This window comes from Lissotriton vulgaris, chromosome 7 (assembly GCF_964263255.1).
Source record: "Lissotriton vulgaris chromosome 7, aLisVul1.2, whole genome shotgun sequence".
Lineage (NCBI taxonomy): Eukaryota > Metazoa > Chordata > Amphibia > Caudata > Salamandridae > Lissotriton > Lissotriton vulgaris.
The window spans coordinates 596,795,848-596,814,547 of record NC_141695.1 but is presented as its reverse complement, the minus strand read 5'-3'; the positions used below and the strand labels follow the sequence as shown (position 1 = coordinate 596,814,547).

General features: G+C 46.4%; 1 protein-coding gene across 5 annotated transcripts in view; it reads right to left on the bottom strand.

Annotated features, from left to right (window-relative positions):
* EXOC7 (exocyst complex component 7) overlaps window positions 1–18,270 on the bottom strand; it is a 404,713-nt gene extending 386,443 nt beyond the window's left edge. For all 5 annotated transcript variants that reach the window (XM_086930707.1, XM_086930709.1, XM_086930711.1 and 2 more), the window contains exon 1: window positions 18,088–18,270. In XM_086930707.1, coding sequence (XP_086786833.1) covers window positions 18,088–18,147 — 60 coding nt within the window. In that variant the 5' untranslated portion in view covers window positions 18,148–18,270. The remainder of the gene's footprint in view (window positions 1–18,087) is intronic.
* Between the last annotated feature and the right edge of the window lie 430 nt (window positions 18,271–18,700).

Below are 18,700 nucleotides of genomic sequence, written 5' to 3'. Positions count from 1 at the left end.
GCCTGCTTGAGGGCGGGGACACCAACACAGACAGGAAGCGGACGGGAGTCTACCCCGCGCTCCTGTGAAGGGAAGGGAGCTAGCCGCCTACGAATCCCGTGCAGCGCCACTACCACGGGACAGGACGAGAGGAGTATGAGAGACCCGGTGAGTGGGGGCGTCGGGGCACATTGACGGCTAGACTGATAGACGGAAGTCATTAGGCGCGGTCATTAGGCACGTTCAAAACACCAGAGCTGCAGCGCCCAGGAGAGTCTGAACACGTGATGCGAGCCCGCCAGCTGAAGCGCGTCCTCGAGATGAAATCGCCGAGGTGAAGCGCGTAACCACCCCCTGTGCCCCATTCCCGGCAAACCCACAACAATAGGTCTATCGCTGGAGCAGCGTTTCGCGCTGCTAACACCAGCGAGACCTAAAAATATATATGTACACACACACACATATATGCACACACACACTGATATATATATATATATATATATATATATATATACACACACACACACACACACACACCCACACACACATTACAATAACAGTTGTGACAGTTGTGAACAATGTAAACAAACTGAAAGAGCATCTCCTCATGCCATTTCTATGTGTGTAACCAGACGAAACGTGTCATGTCTGTCTGATGGGAGAATAAAGCACCTTAATTTTGAAACTTGCCGTGTGGTCCGTGTCCTGGTTGTTATCCGTCTCCACGGTGTAGTTGGGAACTGATTATATATATATATATATATATATATATATATCCAGAAGTGTGTCCCGTGCTCACTAAGCCACTGAAGTCAAGCTATCCTGGCTGAAGACGGCTGATAGCCAGAAACCGGTCCTAGGATGCTTGATTCCGGTCCAGGGAAGACATGGCTTGGCAGTTTGGGCTGGACTGTTCCCATGAGGCACAGGGTCAAGACTGATTTGCATATGGCCATGTCTGAACTGGGGTGGCTTGGTGAGCAAAAGAACGATGGATTAAACCTAGATCTGTGACTGGGGGTGAATGTTTTGCCTTTGTGCAACATTCCGTCAATCATCTTGTGTGTTTTGCTGTTCATACCTATTAGTAAACATTTTACTCCATACTAAAGTTCTGAAATTGTTAAATGCCCATGCACGCGCTCAAGTTAAATATTTGAATATTTTACTTCAGTGGAAGAAAAAGATAGAGGCATAGTCTAAGATAGATTCTATACCATCTTTGTCAACTTGGGTTAGAACAGCCCACAAATATTTGTTGCTGGCACCCATGGTAATAATACAATGTGCATCATGGTTTTCAATACATTTTTCAACGCTTTGAAACTCCAATCCACAATCAGTCCACCGGAATTTACTGTTATTCTTAATAAGCTGTAAGTTTTCTCTGTTAAGTTAGAAATGTATTTCAAACACTATTTGGCTAATGCAACAAAGAATCTAACTACGTCCTTATTTCAAGGTGCTAGGAATCATTGAATAGCATTAATCAAAGCAGGGTTGTGTTTAATACCACTGCACTAATGAAGTGGCCCAAACACACAACAATGCTTTCAGCAAACGCACATTTAGAAAATTCAATCATCAACCCATTAGACTCAAATGTGCCTAGACCCTTCCTACATCTAGCATCATGTTCTGACTTTGTACTATCAAAAATAAGGATGTAATCCTGAAAAAAACTTGACTTCCACTTCTTTAAAGAGTACTGTTTACAAGCTCTTATCCATAGAGCGTCTACAAGGGAAACAGCAAAGTTGAGATGTTTCCTGAAAACGGTTTCGTTGGGTAGAATTCTTATTTTATATGGGAGGGCATTCCACATCTTTGGTACCAGGTGGGCAAATGATCTGCCTGCCCACTTGGCTCTTTTCGCTCTCTTTGCCTAAGAAGCTGTTGCTGGGCTGATCTTAGATGCATGGTCGGGATAAACCTGGAAATCATTTATCTCAGTTTTATTGGACAATTTTTGTTAACAGCCCTCTATGCCAGGCATAGGGACTTAAACTTTATTCTAAGGATATAAAATAAAAGCCGCCAGAGGTGGCCAGTTATGTGACACCAGGGCCCCTTGTGTTCTCCATCCAGGGTCTGACTGTGAAAACAAATCTGCCCAGGCACCAAGGCCGGGCTGGTGTCACATAGGGCCATGTCTGAACTTGGGTGGCAGAGTGGGCTAAAGAATGGTGATGGATTAAACCCAGATCTGTTGACTGGGTGTGAGTGTTTTATTGGTTTCAGATGCTCCGTCCATCACCACCCCCTTTTGTACCGCTTTGTTCGCCATAAGTTGACAGGGTATGCTCAGACGTGAGTCCCTTGCTCACTTTGCCACTAGGTTCAAGCAATCCTGGCTGAAGACGGCTGGAATGCCAGAAACCAGTCCTAGGAAGCTTGTTTCCGGTCCAGGGAAGGCATGGCTTGGCAGTTTGGGCTGGGCTGTTCCCATGAGGCACAGGGTCAGACTGATTTGCATATGGCAATGTCTGAACTGGGGTGGCAGAGTGGGCTAAAGAACGGTGATGGATTAAACCCAGATCTGTTGACTGGGTGTGAGTGTTTGATTGGTTCAGATGCTCCGTCCATCACCACCCCCTTTTGTATCGAGGTGGTGTACTGGGCATCGGACGGAGGCTGGAGGGGTGGGAGGTTGTATTTGTTAGTGGAGGCTGCAAAACAGTCTCCCAAGTAACAAAACCTGCAGGGCTGTCTAGCACAATGACTCACTTCTCACTCTAAAAAACGCAAAAATCACTGCGGAATTCCTTGTAAGCCCCGCAGATTTCAGACAATTAAAGAGTCAAGATTTATATCTCTGGTGGTTTATCTTACTGTCAGAGAGAGATTGGAGTATTGTCTATTGACAGTTTTGACTCATCCATTGTAGCGCCGAGGGTTAAGATGCCTGCTGCAAAGAACCTCTACCATACAGATCACAGAACTATATTTAATGGGCATAGCTCAGTGGGTTACTGCTTTTGTCACAGAGATCCTTTAGTTACTTGCAGGGCAAAACTTACAATCAGAATAAACCTAGCACCTGCAATCAAAGACCTACATGCAAACTGCATGGTGCAGGTTTGGAAGTTATGTTTTTTCCCCCCAGTCATTCATTGTGATAGGTTGGCCTGGCATATGCTGTCCACTATTCTAGTGGGCACCTTGCACCAGTCCAAACTACCATTATTGAGGGTAGGTTTAAAGACAACCGATATAGAAAGCTATCCTAGTGGTAGCTGTGGAGAGCAGCCTTCAGCCTTCAGGCTAACTCTTGAAGGAATGTAAAGCAGCTTGTTTTACCAGTCTATAATCTCATGAATGACCAAATGAAAGCAGAACCACACCAGGTATAGATATATAAAATATATGTATTTCCCCTAAACACATTCCTCTAATCTCTTTATAAGGCTAGAGGCAAAAGTACGTCAAGTAAACTTATTTAGCACACAGTAAATTAGCACAATATATGATTAGCCCTAAGAAAGTGGTATAAGAACCACGACTGACATAGATACAAGGCCGAGAGCCTTTAGAACCAATGGGGCCACAAGGAACCACACAAGGCAGTGACACAGGGGACCCACGGGGGATGCGTGCAGTGTCTAAACACAGCCGCGAATCACCATTAACTTCTATGGGGAAAGTCACGGTTGAAAAATTAAAGATAAAGGACACTTAGAAGAGGACTTGTAGCAAACCCCTTTAGAACTAGGCAGTTCTAGAGTCAATACCCACGGGAGCACCCGAGTACTCGAGTTACCTCACCCAGGGAAGCCGGGTGCATAGGTGTCTTTTGATGTTGGGTTTCGTTGTCGTTTTCAACGGCAATGTGCTGCTGGCGACCAAGTCGAAAGTGTCCGGGTGGATCCAAGAGTGGATTGAAGATCTGAAGAACCTGAAAGCAGAGGGGACAGAAAGGCGAGGAAAAAATGCCAACCGATGTCGGGTGATTTCAGGTGAAGAAGGTGAAGCTTGACTCTTCAGCCAGGAGGACCAGGAAGAATGTCGAGTGCTTCAGTGTCGGTTTCCGGATTGGACCCAACAAGCCTTGGCAACAGCAACCCATGCAGAAAGCAAAGATTAGCTTCTGTGCAGACCAGCAAGGTCTGAGGGACTCACCCTTTGGAGGGGAGTCAGGGCACGTCTGGAGCAGCCAGGAAAGCCCAAGAAACAGAAGAGTTACCTTTGTGGGGACCCACCAGTCGACGAACCAGGGATCGCGAAGGAGCCTCGAGCGGAAATGCTAGAAGGGGCCCCATGGAACACTCGTGGAGTGTAGGACAACAATCTTCTCTGCAAATGGCGCTCGGGGCTTGGACTACAAGTAGCCCAATACACAACTTCGGGAAAACTCGGGAAGTCGATGCACTTGCAAATGTGCACGGTGTCCAGGACTTCCGGTCCCACATCACGCGTGAGGGCAGCGGGTCTCAGCTTTGCTGGGATCTCGTGTCGGCCTCTGAGAAGTCTGGAAGTCCATGTCTTGAGTCGCAAATCCGTCGGGATCTGGCGGGAGCCTTGGAAATGCAGACCAGCAAGATGCTACTTTGGTGCCTGTTTGAACAGGGGAGTCACTCCTTGACCCCAAGGGAGATTCTTCCATCTTCTAGTCGAAATAGAATGTTGAAGTTCCAGGACATATGTTGCAGAGTTTCGTCCAGGATAATCTAAAGTGCTAAGGACTGGGTTCCTATACTTATACTGAATTTTGGGGTTGGACTTACTCTAGGGACCCACCTATGGGTGGATCCAGAGAGGGGGGTGGTTGCACTCCTTTACCTTTGTCCAGTTTCGCGCCAAAGCAGGGGCTGAGTTTCCCTGCAACCATTTTGAACTGGGGTATGCACAGGGACAACAAGTGTGCCCCCAGCACTGTCTGAAAAGCATTCTCTGAATGCACCCACCCAGCCCCAATACACTAAAGCCTGTCTGGGAGGTGGTTACACCTCCCTGTGACAGGAAACCTATTACCCAGGCCTCCCCTGCCAGAGTTTCGTCCAGCAGAAGGAGTTCAGACTTGTGTCTGTAGCTGCAGCATCCATTTTGTGATGCTTGGGCTCTTTTAAACTATTACCGGTTAGGTAAGTGTGTACATGTCTTATACCTCTAGAACTGGCGTGGGGGTAGGATTTCAAAGAGTTTGTGTTATAAGTGACTTGCTCCTGATGTGGCAAGAGCCTGAGAATGCCTGATGACCTCATGGAATGTTTGGTGCCTGGCTTGAGTGTTGAGTGTCAGTTGAAGGAAGGCAGGCTGAGCGACAGAGAGTCCGCTCCTGGTGGGGTTGTTTTTATTCCATCTACCTTGCTTTACCTTATCAACTCATCTTGGAACTAAGCATAATAAACCCAACCTATTTTGTACACCTGGCTCAAGGACTTTTATTTACTGCAGTTTGACACCAAACAACATGTTTCCATGCAGCCATTCCAAAGTTAGCATTAACCGCTAGGTTATAATGCACTTAAGAGTATATGGGCTGGCTGCATCACAGAACAGCTACAGAGAACAGATTCCGAAAGCTGCAGAGGGGTCCTCAGGGGTGGGAAATTCCCATCTCCGGACGCCCGAGACATCTAGATTTCTTAGGAGGGCAAGAGGTTTTAATTTTTAATTTGTCCAAAGGACAAGCAGACAGTTTTATGGTAATCCGACACACAGCATTTCAACCCTGTAGGTCACATGGGTGGGTGGGTGAGTGAGATAGATGCATGGATGAATGAGTGAAAGGGTGAATGGATAGATGCATGCGTGAATAGGTGCAAGGGTGGATGAATAAGTGCATGGATGAATACGTGCAAGAGTGGATGATAGATGAATAAATTAATTAGCAAAAGGGTGAATGGATAGATGCATGGATGAATGAGTGAAAAGCTGGATGGATGGATGGATGAGTGAAGTGTAAGGGTGGATGTTTAGATCCTTGAATGAATGGGTGAAAGGGTAGATGGAATAGGTGCATTGATGAATGAGTGGATGGATAGGTGCATGTATGAATAAGTGAAAGGGTAGATGTATAGATGCATGGATGAATATGTGCAAGAGTGGACGATAGATGCATACATTAATGAGTAAAAGGGTGAATCGATGGATGAATGGATGAATGAATGAAAGGCTGGATGGATAGATAGATGGATGAATGAGTGGAGTGAAAGGGTGAATGGATAGATGCATGGATGAATGAGTGGATGGATGTAAGGTTGGATGTGTGAAAGAATGAGAGGATAAGTGCAAGGGTGAATGAAGGGATGCGTGAGTAGATGGATAGGTTGAAAGTTAATTGAGTGAAAGGATGGACGGCTTATTAAAAGGGTGGATTAATGAGTGAGAAAGTAAATGAATAGATGGCTGACTGGGTGGGGAATGGATGGGTGGGTGGAAGGGTGGATGGATGGGTGGGTGGACAGTTGAGTGTAAAGGTGGATGGAAGGATTAGTGAAAGGGTGGATGGATATATGAGCGAAACGGAAGATGGATGGGTGAAAGGGTGGATGGATGAGCGAAAGCATAAATGGATCAAGTGAAAGGGTAGGTGGATAGATGAGTGAAAAGGAGGATGGATAGGGTGGATGGATAGATGAGTAAAAGGATGGATGGAGAGATGAGTGAAAGGGTGGAGGAATAGTAGTGAAAAGGAGGATGTGTGGGGTGAAAGGATGGATGGATGGATGAGCAAAAGGATGGACGAGTGAAAGGAAGGTGGGATGGATCTGTTGTATCAATAGGTTTGGAGATGGCATGTTAGGCTTTAGCAGATACAGTAGAGGTGGAGCTCTTGATGGGCCTCTTCTGTTTGCAGCTCGGCAGACAAAGACTCGTAATTAATTTGAAAGGATGAATGGAGGTGTGGGTGAAAGGATGAGTGAATAGAAGTGTGGCTGGCTAGATGGAAGGATGGATGAATGAGTGACCGGGATGGTTGAGTGGCGGGGATGGTGGATGGACAAAGGATGTTATAATGAAGGACAGTATGAATGAGTAGATGGGTTACAGGGTGTTAGGATTAGAGAGCGAAAGGAGGGATGAATGTAAAAGATAAATGGATGGATGAGTGGAAGGATGGATTGATGGATGGGTCGATGGATGGGTCGAAGGGTGGGTAGAAGGATGAGTGAAAGGGAGTGTAGATAGATGGAGCGAATGGAAGGGTATATAGATGGAGTGAAAGGGAGGGTGTATGGATGAGCGAAAGGATGGACGGAAGGTTGAAATGGATAGGTTTGGAGATGGAGGGGTAGGTTTGGAGATGGACGAGTGGATGGACTGACGGATGAAGAGATAGACGGATAGATTGGTGAAAGGCTATGGATAAAAGAATGAATGGGTGCCAATGTAAAGGTGAAATGCTAGATATCAGTGGTTTAAAGGATGAATAGATAGATGCTTAGATGGAAGAGACAAGAGAGCAATTCTGGAGGGGATTCCAATGACTTTTTTCACTTGCTTGGTGTCATAAGAACTTTGAATCAATCAACGTGGGAGGTATTTAAATTTTCTGGTTACTCACTTGGCCTACACTATGCTCCTTTCCCTACCTTGGGAATTATCAGGTAGGTGTGGTGCCGTTTGCCAGCGCGTTCCTACTAGACAGCTAGTATTTGGTCTCATAAAGGTCACATTGCCATAGAAATTCTTGGCACTGAACAAAACTACTTTGTAAAAGAGCAGAATGCTGTCACACACAATGAAGCCAGCTCACAGACAGGAAGAGATAGCTTTTTAATAAAAACAAAAGGTCATGGTTAACTCAAATTTAATTAGGGGCTCAAATGTTAGTCACGAAAGAGCACCTATGATATATATCCTTGAATTAATGCAGATTCTGCCTTTCGTTGGTTGGCAAGTTTTCGTTCTGGGCGGACTACAGCGGTCACTCTAGGCGCGTATCGTTCTGCACCCATGGGACTTACCAAGGGAGTTCCACAGGGCTCCTGCCTGAGCCCGACTTTATTCAACATCTATATGGCGCCCTTGGCTAATGTTTTAAGAAAATATGGGTTTGTTCCAATATCATACGCAGACGATACGCAGCTGCTTTTCCCCTTCAATGAACTCACCCCTACCATCCAAGAGACGTTCTCTCTGGGCATGAATGCTATTTTACAGTGGATGAGGAGTAATTTCCTCCAATGTAACGTCAGGAAAACCAAGCACCTACTTTTTGGAGAGGCCCCTATATTATGGTCCCCAAAATGGTGGCCCATCAATCTTGGAAAGCCCCCTGCCCCTAAAACTGTTGTTAAAAACGTGGGTGTTTGGTTAGACCAAGCTCTATCTTTTAAAGATCATGTTGGCCAGACAGTGGGTATATGCTTTCACACCTTGGGCCTACTCCGACGAGTCTTTCCTTTACTTCCAGACTCTGTTCGAAAGACTCTGACCCTTCCCGCCCTCTTTTCCTAAAACTCCATTGGCTTCCAATACGCCAACGAAGAAAGTTTAAGGTTTGATGTACTATTCACAAAGGTCCTAAGCTAAAAGGAATAAAGAACAATGACTATATAGACCACAATAGGCTGCTATATATTTTTCCTGCCCAGCCGGACAAGGAATTTATTATAGAACAATTCAAGTGTTTAGGAGTTTTAGATACATTTAGTAACAAACAATTTTTGCAGTAAGGCACAGTTCTGCACCGTACTGGAGAGGTAAGAATAGAGATACTGCTGACCATTGTACACTATTGTTTGTATGTGCTACTCTGGGAAACACTGATAATATTGATTCTAAACAGTGCCCAGATCGCTCACTCCGTTTGCCTGAAGAACCTTTACTTTCTTTTTTCTTTCCTCTCTATTCTTACCTCTCCAGTACGGTGCAGGACTGTGCCTTACTGCAAAAATTGTTTGTTGCTAAATGTATCTAAAACTTCTAAACACTTGAATTGTTCTATAATAAATTTCTTGTCCTGCAGGGCAGGAAAAATATATAGCAGCCTATTGTGGGCTATATAGTCATTGTTCATTATTCCTTTTAGCTTAGGACCTTTGTTTCTCTTAATAACTGATACCCATGGTCCATAGCTACCAATTGGGTCCCCTTGTTCCTTTAAAAAAAAGTACTATTCACAAGGCACTACACAATCTTGGCCCCAGCTATCTGTCTGAAAAGTTTATTCCCTATCTTCCATCAAGAGCTTTGCGCTCTAACACTCAACATCTGCTAATAGTTCCCAGAATCCGGAGAGCGAGATTGGGGGGTAAATCCCCCTCATACCTTGGCCCCAAGCACTGGAATGACCTTCCTCTTCCATTAAAAGAATGTTCGAACCCTCTTGTTTTTAGAAAATTACTCAAAACCACTCTTTTCTGTTTTTAAACAAGCTACAGTTTCCCCTTAAACAACTGATACGTACCCACATAAGAGCAGAGATACTCCTTGGAGTCGATTCAGGCGCTATATAAACCTCTAAATAAAATAAAATTAAATAAATATAATTTACGTTTTTCATGAATTCACATGAATTTCCTTAAGTAGACCAGGAAACTGTAGACCTAAAAAATATTTGTGAATTGCATCTTAGCATGAGCAAATATGAATATGCCCCAGCGGAAATCTGTTGAGTGTTTACAAGTTCGCTTTTTCTCCAACCACATTTTTCCCAGCCCTGGAAGAAACTTTACTTCTGCCGTTGTCGGGGTAAATTTCCGACCTTTCTCAGTATGGGAAAAGATTAGAGAAGAGCTAGTGAAAACCTCAAAAATTCAAATCCTTCTATAGTATTAGCCTGACATAACCAGAGAAGCTATTATCAGAGCTCTTCTATACAGAGATTGCAACCATTATTTGACGGCGCACTACATGGCACCAAAAGGACAAGTGGATTTAGTTACAGGACAAGTAGATTTATGAAGCTACTTGTCCCATGGACAAGTAGATATTTAATTAACCCCTTCGCTGCTCATGACGAGCTCAGCTCGTCATGAGGCACGGTTGAGCTGTGCTTATGACAAGCTGAGCTCGTCATGAATAAAGGCAACTCTGTGATTCCAGCACTGGGGGGGGAAACCCCTAGCAGCCAAGGTGTTAAATTCCACACCCCTGGGTCCTTCTCATGCATGGGCACCCTCTCACACAAAACCAAGCACTCTGCCTTCAGGATTGTTAAGGGCTGCCATAGGAGTGACTTATAGGTTTATATGTGTCAGTGATTTAGGTAGATATAGGTAACCTATATCTTAGAAAGGGGTACATTCACCACCTTACCCAGGCTGCAGTAGCAGACCTGTGGTGCCATTTTGGAAGGCTTCCTAGGGGTGGCATAATGCATGCTTCAGCCCAGGGTAGGCCTCTGGGGTACCTATGCCCTTAGCACCTAAGGTACCATATACTAGAGACTCACAAGGGTAACCCAGTAACCAATCTGGAGTGTACCTAATGTACATGCAATCAATTTAGAGAGGAAGCCGCTAGGCTGGGGTCCTGGTTAGCAGGGCCCCAGCCAGACTAAAGTCGAAAAACAGTGAAACACCAGCCAAAAGTGAGGGTAACCATAGTAAGCAGATCCTACTCTCCTACATTCATTGTCCTAATACTGCTAACATGGGTTTGTTTAGGTAGAAATACAGAAATACGTGTGTTACGTTTTGAGTCCTCAGGTTGTGCTTCTCCAGATGTTAAAAAACGCCAACCAGAATTGATGGCAAGTGAATCCTAACACCTTGAAGCCCCTTTTGTCTTGTAAACATTTTCTAGACATTGATTTACACACATACGATTCATTGTCTCTGTGTGCATGATGTAAAGTGCTCCAAGTCCCTTACTGGTATGAGAAGCGCCTTAAACCAGTTTAAATACATGTGAGAGAGGGGCTATGGAGAGATGGGGGGCTGTGTTGGAGGGTGATAGTAAGGGAATCCTTGTAGGGCCCCAAGAAGATTGTCGTATCCTGGTGCACCGTAAGGTCATCATTTAATGTGCTCTAAAAGCTAATACAATGGAATATATAATACAATGTGTTGTAGAATGCACCATTTATATAATTTTTTCCAAAATGTTCTAAAGAGAAAACACCCTCTCCCGGTATCCCCTTTGCAGTCATCAGGCTCGCTTGCTGCGTCCACTCGCATCACACCGTGCATGGGATGACACAAATTTGCCAGGTCTGCTTTGAGTTCCCAGTTCGGCCCTGTCTGGCACCAAATTAAAAGTGCCCCATTTAGCAAATGAGATATCTAAACAAGCATTGGCAAAGCCAATAGGTCTTGCCTTTGGAAACTCTTAGGTTTGTGATTTATTTTTAGTGACGCTTTACAGAGTAACTAATGTACTTTTGTGACACCACAAAAATTAAGTTGAATGCATCCTTCACTTCCCGAATGAAAATATAATTTTGCCTATTAATCTCAAGAGCTCTCTCAAGTTTTTTGTCAGCAGGAGAGTTAGCAAGCCAGACCGTTCAAAAGGTATCGTTAGCAGCAGACAAATACATAATGTCGATGTTTGAGTAGCTGGCTGGCTGACATGAATGTGGAGGAGCTCTCATGGGATTCTGTGAGTCAGATCAGAATTTCCTGAAGAATCCCTTAATCTTCTGAGCCCTGCTTATCCCCTTCCTTGCTTTCCACGAGTACACCAAAGACACACCTGTGTAGAAGAGGAGCACTGGTTTCATGTCCTCAACGTTTGAGGCAAAAAACACTCACTGATTTCCAAACAAGGAGTGTAAAAGCTAAGGTAGCCCTGTCTTTCCTTCTTATATTTTGCATGCTTTACATAATCTTGAATTGCTTAGGAGTGTTTGCTTTTTCCAGGATGTTGTTACTGTTTTTTCAAGCAGTGCATAATTTGAATTGAAACACATCAAGGTGTTTATAAAGGGGCACAATTGAGTTACAGCTGAAGGCAGTGCAAGTGTCTCTCAGTGGGGTAGAAAGGTGCTCATGGAGGGAGAGGATGTGGCACCATGGCCAGAGCTACCAAACCTGGAACTGCGGAATCAGGCTTCATGAACAGCCCACAAGACCACTCTCCTGAGGGAGAACATTCCCCCGCTAGACCACAGAAGCCCTAGTCTCTTAGCACAAGCAGGTGGACCCAAGCGGAGGCCAGTGTGTGTTAACCTTGAAGCCCTGTCCACCACAATCCATACTGAAGTTCACCCCCAGTCTTGCGGGCAGGCCTACAAAGCAGCACACCCTAGATCAGCAGAGACTTTGTCACTGAGGTCACAGGACCCTTGAGGTCAGTCCGCCTCACCCATGAATGTCTCATTGGCCTTGTTCCAGCAGTAGTAGTGCAACTCACCAGGGATCGGGATTGGTACCCACCAAACTAAGGGGCATATTTATGAGGGCCTGCGTCATGCTTGCACCAGGGAAAGTGGTAAATGCACAACACAAATCTGCAAGTCATATTTATGATGCCACGCAAAGCCACTGTGCATGGCTTTAAAGGTTTCATAAATATGGAGAAATGCAACATAGAGCAAATTGCTGCTTTGCCTTACCCTGCAAAAGGGAGACGTTGCAGTGGGTGTTCCCACTCAACTCACTAGTAAACCTGGGACTGCATCAAAATCTAATGCCTCCCCAAGGGAGGGCCAACAAGGAGAAATATATTTATTTCTCCTTGTTTTTCCTCTAGCTATACGTGCAGCACACATAGAAAGAGGTAAACTCCTCTCAGGATTGTTCAAAAACAATCCTGCATGCAACTGAGGCACATATCACCAGCACAAAATACCTGGCAGCTTCCAGAGTGTTTGCGCCCAATGAAGAGGAGGCCGCGACGTGTCCCGAAGGATCCGCGGTGCAGACCGGAATGCGCGCATGCGCAGAGGAGCCTAGAGCATTCCAGGATCCGCAAAGTCAACGCGGACACAGACAAATCAAACGGCAGGCAGCTCGAGTGAACTCAAGTGGGGACAGACAATAAACAAGCTGCAATGTCACCATATGCCACAACAGAGACACGAACAGAGAGCAGATAAGCACAATACAACAAGCACAAGCCAATACAACCAATTTGGAGAGAAAACAGCAACAACCACTGGCAAAACCACCAGACGAAAAAAAAAACGCAATCAAAAGGGGACAAAATCAAAGACACCACACCAACAAGAGTGACAAAGGCCGTTAATCCAGTGCCCAATTAGCAAACAAGAGCAAGAGAGAAGAGTCAAAGACGTCAGAACAAAGGCTAGCAGTGCAAGATAACACACCATGTCAAATCAGCCAGCCCCAGCAGCCCAGCAACAAGCCGCACAACCTACGCAACTGCCACCACCTCCAGAACACTCTCATATTCACGCACTTCCACCGTTTAGTGATCTAAATGATCCATCTGCTGCTTCACTGAGGTGGACGGTGTGGGTTGGTCGCCTCAACAACTACTTCCTGGCAACGCGAGAAACAGTCGGGGCAGTCAAAAGATAGCTACTCCTGCACTTCGCAGTGGATGATATCTATAAGCTATTTGTACACCTCCCGAACACTGGCGCACCCAACGACTATGACGCCGCAGTGAAGGCGTTAAATGATCATTTTGACCCCCAGCCTAACCCTCACTACGAGCGCTTCAAGTTCAGGCAGGCCAGACAAAGAGAAAGAGAGTCAATGGGCGCATTCCACGCGCGCCTCAGAGAGCTAGTGAGCATGTGCACCTAAGATGATCAGACCATGGAAGTAACGGCTCAACTCATCCAAGGCTGCCGCAACAAAACACTGCGGACACTCTACTTCGACAGCCACGAATAACCTTAAAGAAGATCCTGATACTCGCTCGATCGTATGAACTATCCGATATTCGAGCGACCGCAATGGAAGCCGCGCTTAACCAACAAACTGACCCAGTCGTCAGCGTAAAGACAGAGCGGGTTGACGCCATCCGCACACCTACCCGGAGTGGGCGAGGAAGGTGACCCACTAGAACGACGCGATGCCCGCCATGTGGATATGCGGGAGAGAAGAATACAATCCAGATGGCTGCCCGGCGAGAGGAAAGACGTGTACCAAGTGTGGCATTCCTAACCACTTCGCGAGCGTATGTCAAGGAGGCTCCCGAGGCAGAAGCAACCCAGGAAAGAGACCAATAACAGGGGCAGTAAGACACCTATCATTGGAAGAGCCGACAACGTTGCGTCCAATGAAGACACATTCTCGCCACCATCCACGCTTAAATGACTCTTCAACAGAAGACGACGAGAAGTGTTATTTTGTGTCGTTTGCGGGTGACCTATAGAAAAGAGAGACCGCAGCCGAAGTGCAACATCAAAATTGATTGGTCCTCAGTAACTGGCCTGATCGACACGGGAGCAACTGTCAACGTAATGGGCCTACAACACAATAAGAGCCTAAACCAAAGGCAGCAACTCACCCCACCCAAAATCAGAATCCTAACGTACGGAAGTCAAAAACCACTTCCAACCACTTACTCTCAAAGGCAAAATGGTGGTTCAGGTGAAATCAGAGGACCAAGAAGTCACAACGACATTTGACGTCGTCGATAGAGAAGCGGACATACTTGTCGGGAGCCACACCGCGGAAGACCTTAACCTAATTGCGTTTGCCAACACAGTGAAAGTACTCAAAACAGATGACATCTTAGAGCTGTTCCCACAACTCTTTAAAGGACTAGGAACTATGAAGAGACAACCAGTAAAGCTGCACATTGACAAAGCAGCACAACGAGTCGCATTAAGGCACCGACGAATCCCGTTTCACCTCCGACCGTTGGTCGAGCAAGAACTTCTAAAACTAGAGCAACAGGGGGTGATTGAAAAAGTTACAGGTCCTACTCCGTGGGTGTCGCCCATGGTCATAGCCGAAAAACCAAAGCAACCAGGAAAAATTGATTTGCTTCGACATGAGAATACCCTAACTGGCCATAAAAACGGGAAAGGCATCTCACGCCAACAGTAGACGACATACTAGCCGACCTTAGCGGCTCGCAATGGTTCTCAAAGTTGGATCTAAATGCTGGTTATCACCAGTTGAGGCTAGCTGAGGAAAGTAGATACATTACAACGTTCTCGACCCATCTTGGACGCCGCAGATATAAGAGACTACATTTTGGAATATCATCTGCAGCCGAGATATTTCAGAACGCGGTGAGGGAGATCTTATCAGGCCTTCAAGGCGTCCTTAATGTAAGCGACAATATCTTGATTCACTCCAAAACAATCGAAGAGCACCACCGACAGCTTAAAGCTACCCTGCAACGGTTAGCAGAGCACGGCGTGACGCTTCATAAAGAAAAGTGCCAATTCTTTCGGAAAACAATTGACTTTTTCGCATGTGTGTTTAGCTCAGAAGGTGTCAAGGTAGACCCCAAGAAGTCCCAAGCTATTCAGCTTGCCCCTGCTCCAACCAGTGTGTCTGAAGTGAGAAGCTTCCTAGGGATAGCAACTTACTGTGCAAGATTCATCCCGTACCTAGCCACCAGTGCAGAGCCTTTACGGAACCTCACAAAGAAAGAAACACAGTGGCAATGAACATCCGATGAAGACAGAGCATTCAACCAAATAAAAATCGGCTCTGTTGGACAGTACCACAATGGCCTACTTTGACACCACTCGGCCCACGGAGGTGCTGGTCGATGCCAGCCCGGTTGGTTTAGAGGCACTACTTACCCAGGAGACAGACCCAGGAACCTGGGTCCCGCAAGCATTTGCGAGCAAGGCACTCACCGCAACAGAAGCTCAATACTCGCAAATAGAGCGCGAAGCCCTAGCCGTCAAGTGGGCATGCAATCACTTTCACTTATATGTGAGCAGTAACCCGTTTCGAGTGGTGACAGACCACCAACCGCTTCTGCCTTTTTTCAAAGGGACGGCTCCTTACCCACCTCGCAGGATTGAAAGGTGGGCGATACAGTTGCAACATTATCAGATGGAGCGGATATACAGACCGGGGGCAAAAAACCCTGCTGATTTTCTTTCTCGTCACCCCGCGCTTAAAGCTGAATCGGATGGGGACCAAGAATCGAAGAACGAAGAGTTTGTCCACATAGCCTCCCAATGGTTGTGCCCTCGTGCAATGTCGATTGACGTGATCAAAACACACATAGAGTAACCGAGGCACTGAAGAGCGGATCTTGGGAAGGTTTTCTCAAAAATGTCCAAGGGTGGAATGAAGCCGACAGAACTCGCCTAGGACAATTCTGGAGAGTCCATGATGAACTCAGTGCGGCAAGCAATGGCCTCATCCTGAGAGGATCACGGATAGTGATACCAAAGGACCTGCAAGTACAGGATACAATCCTTGCACATGAAGGCCACCACAGCACTGGGAGGATGAAATCAAGGATGAGGGAAACGGTGTGGTTCCCCAACTTAGAAGAAAGTGTTGACACAGTAGTTCGCAACTGCAGAGCCTGCCAGCAACTCTGAAGCCCCCGCTCCAATAATTATGGAAGTTCCAGCTCCCTCGCCATGGTCATGGCTCAGCCTTGATTTCGGGAGTTTACCCGATGGAAGAATCAACGTGGTCCTAGTCGACAGTTACACCAAGTATCCTATAGTGGAAGTGGCACCATCCACAAGCTTCGCAAACATCCAACCGATCCTGAACAAATCATTTGCTCTATTCGGCCTGCCTCAAATCATCAAGACAGACAACAGGCCTCCATTCCAAGGCAGTGATTTCAAAATCTTTCTGAAAGAACTCGGAATAAAACACCATCGGATTACTCCGCAATGGCCACAAGCCAACGGAGAAGTTGAGCGATTTATGCGCACCATCAACAAAGTTCTACGCATAGCGACAGCTGAGGAGAAGGGCCCGGAAGTAGCTCTTCAACAATTCTTGAGAGAATACAGAAGCACACCACATTGCACAACACAACAATCCCCCTGGTCACTCATGCTAACTGGCACTCAGCGTGATCTGCTGCCCATGGGGGACAACTGGAGTCCTGAACCGTACGATTCAGTGGATACGCAAGAAAGGAGACGCAGTACCAACGACAAGGCCAACTGGCGACTGAGGGCACGTACCCGGTTGCTAATCCCAGGGGACTCCGTGTTAATACGGACCAGGCGGCCTCGTGGAAAGTTCCGTACCCCCTATGAACCAGGGCCGTGGGTTGTGAAGTCAACGAAGGGAACGGCCATCACCGTAGAACGAGATGGGGAAAAGATAACGAGAAACGTATCCTGGTTCAAATAGATCCCGCCATTGACCGGAACACTTCAAGCTACTGAAATGTCACCAAGTGTGGAACCTCCGGCGGGCAATTCTAGAAGTGATCCTAGTGACTCACTAGCAGCAAGTCCCACAAGACCATTGCCATCCAGGGTTGCCAGCACCGATGAGGTGATGAGTGACTGGCGGCTGGTGAACCATGGACAAGATCAGGGAGTCCGCCAGCGGCCATATAATCTTTGGCCGAATCCTCAGCCCAATCAGAGACTAGCAGATTTCGCATGTTAATGTTTTTATTTTGTTAAAAGACCAATTTGGGATGGGATGTAACGGTCTAGTAGTTATGCCTCAATGGGGCAGAGCCCCGGAAGCACCACCCAACAATGTAGCACTCTCTGGCCAGGCGTGGCCAGAGGGCTTAAAAAAGGGACCGAGGTCGCTCGGGACTTCCGGTCCATGCCAGCCAACTAGAGTGTGGTCGTCATTATTAAGGCGTAACCTGTAGCAATATCTGTTAATCCCCACACCGCACCAGGCGGGTGCTTACCCGCCTTATACAAGGGTGCCAGCGTTGGCGCTAGGCTGACGAAATGGCACCAGTGCACTTGGATAAAGGTGTATCTATTGGTTGCATTGCATAACGTTATAAGCTGTGACTTATCAGTGGAATGCCAAACATAGTAAAAATGAGGATGTTTTGCTCTTTCTAGCCACACCTCTGTCTCCGCCCACTGACCCAATCCTCAGATTATTCCTGCCCCCTGATGCCCCGCCCACAGATCCTCTACTTTTCCCCCCACTTCGACCACTGGACCCAGGCTACAATTAATTACATGCACTTCATTGCAACCACGGGTTCCTACCCTTAATTTATGTTCTCTGTTTTTCCCCATCATAGCGCGTATCTAGGACTCCAGAGGGTCCTTTTGCACCCCTGCATGTCCTGCTCCATTTGCTTGTTATGCGTGTGTAGCAGCATCACAGTTCCCGCTTTTCTATTATGGCACCCTCTCCCTGCCTTTACCTGCTTCAATCGTTCTTCGATGTTTCTCTTGCGACCCGAACATTCTTCTGAAGGACTCATGGTGTCACTGGGGCACCGGGGGCCCTTTCTTACCGGCCAGAATTATCTCTAGTCCCCTGGACCCACACTTCCGCTCAACACATCCCAGCTGCAGCTGTCAACATTGACACTTCCGCTTTACGCAAGATTGTGCTGGACGTCAATTCAATCACGCTGTGGCCGCCATGTTAGTAGGGGCAAATCCCGGAATAACGGTCTCGAACAGAGAAACAGAAAGAAGTCACACATTCAGCTCGAATTAACTTCGCAGGCATGACAACCTATTCAGGCGTTGACAAGGTAGTTAATGCAGCAAGAGCTATTACAAATTGGGAATACAACTTGCTTGGTGTACGTTTATACATGTACATACTGATTGACAGACGTGTTAACATACACATATTTGCGTAGGCATACTTATAACTGCCTTATCCAGCTTGCAAACTTGTAGAGTTACCACCTTTCCTAGAGAAGAAGAATACCGGGCATCTGTTCGCGTTTTAAGATTCTGCAAAGGCCCGGACATGGTTCTTAAGTATTCTTTTTTTGTATTCGTTTTTGACATTACCTTTCA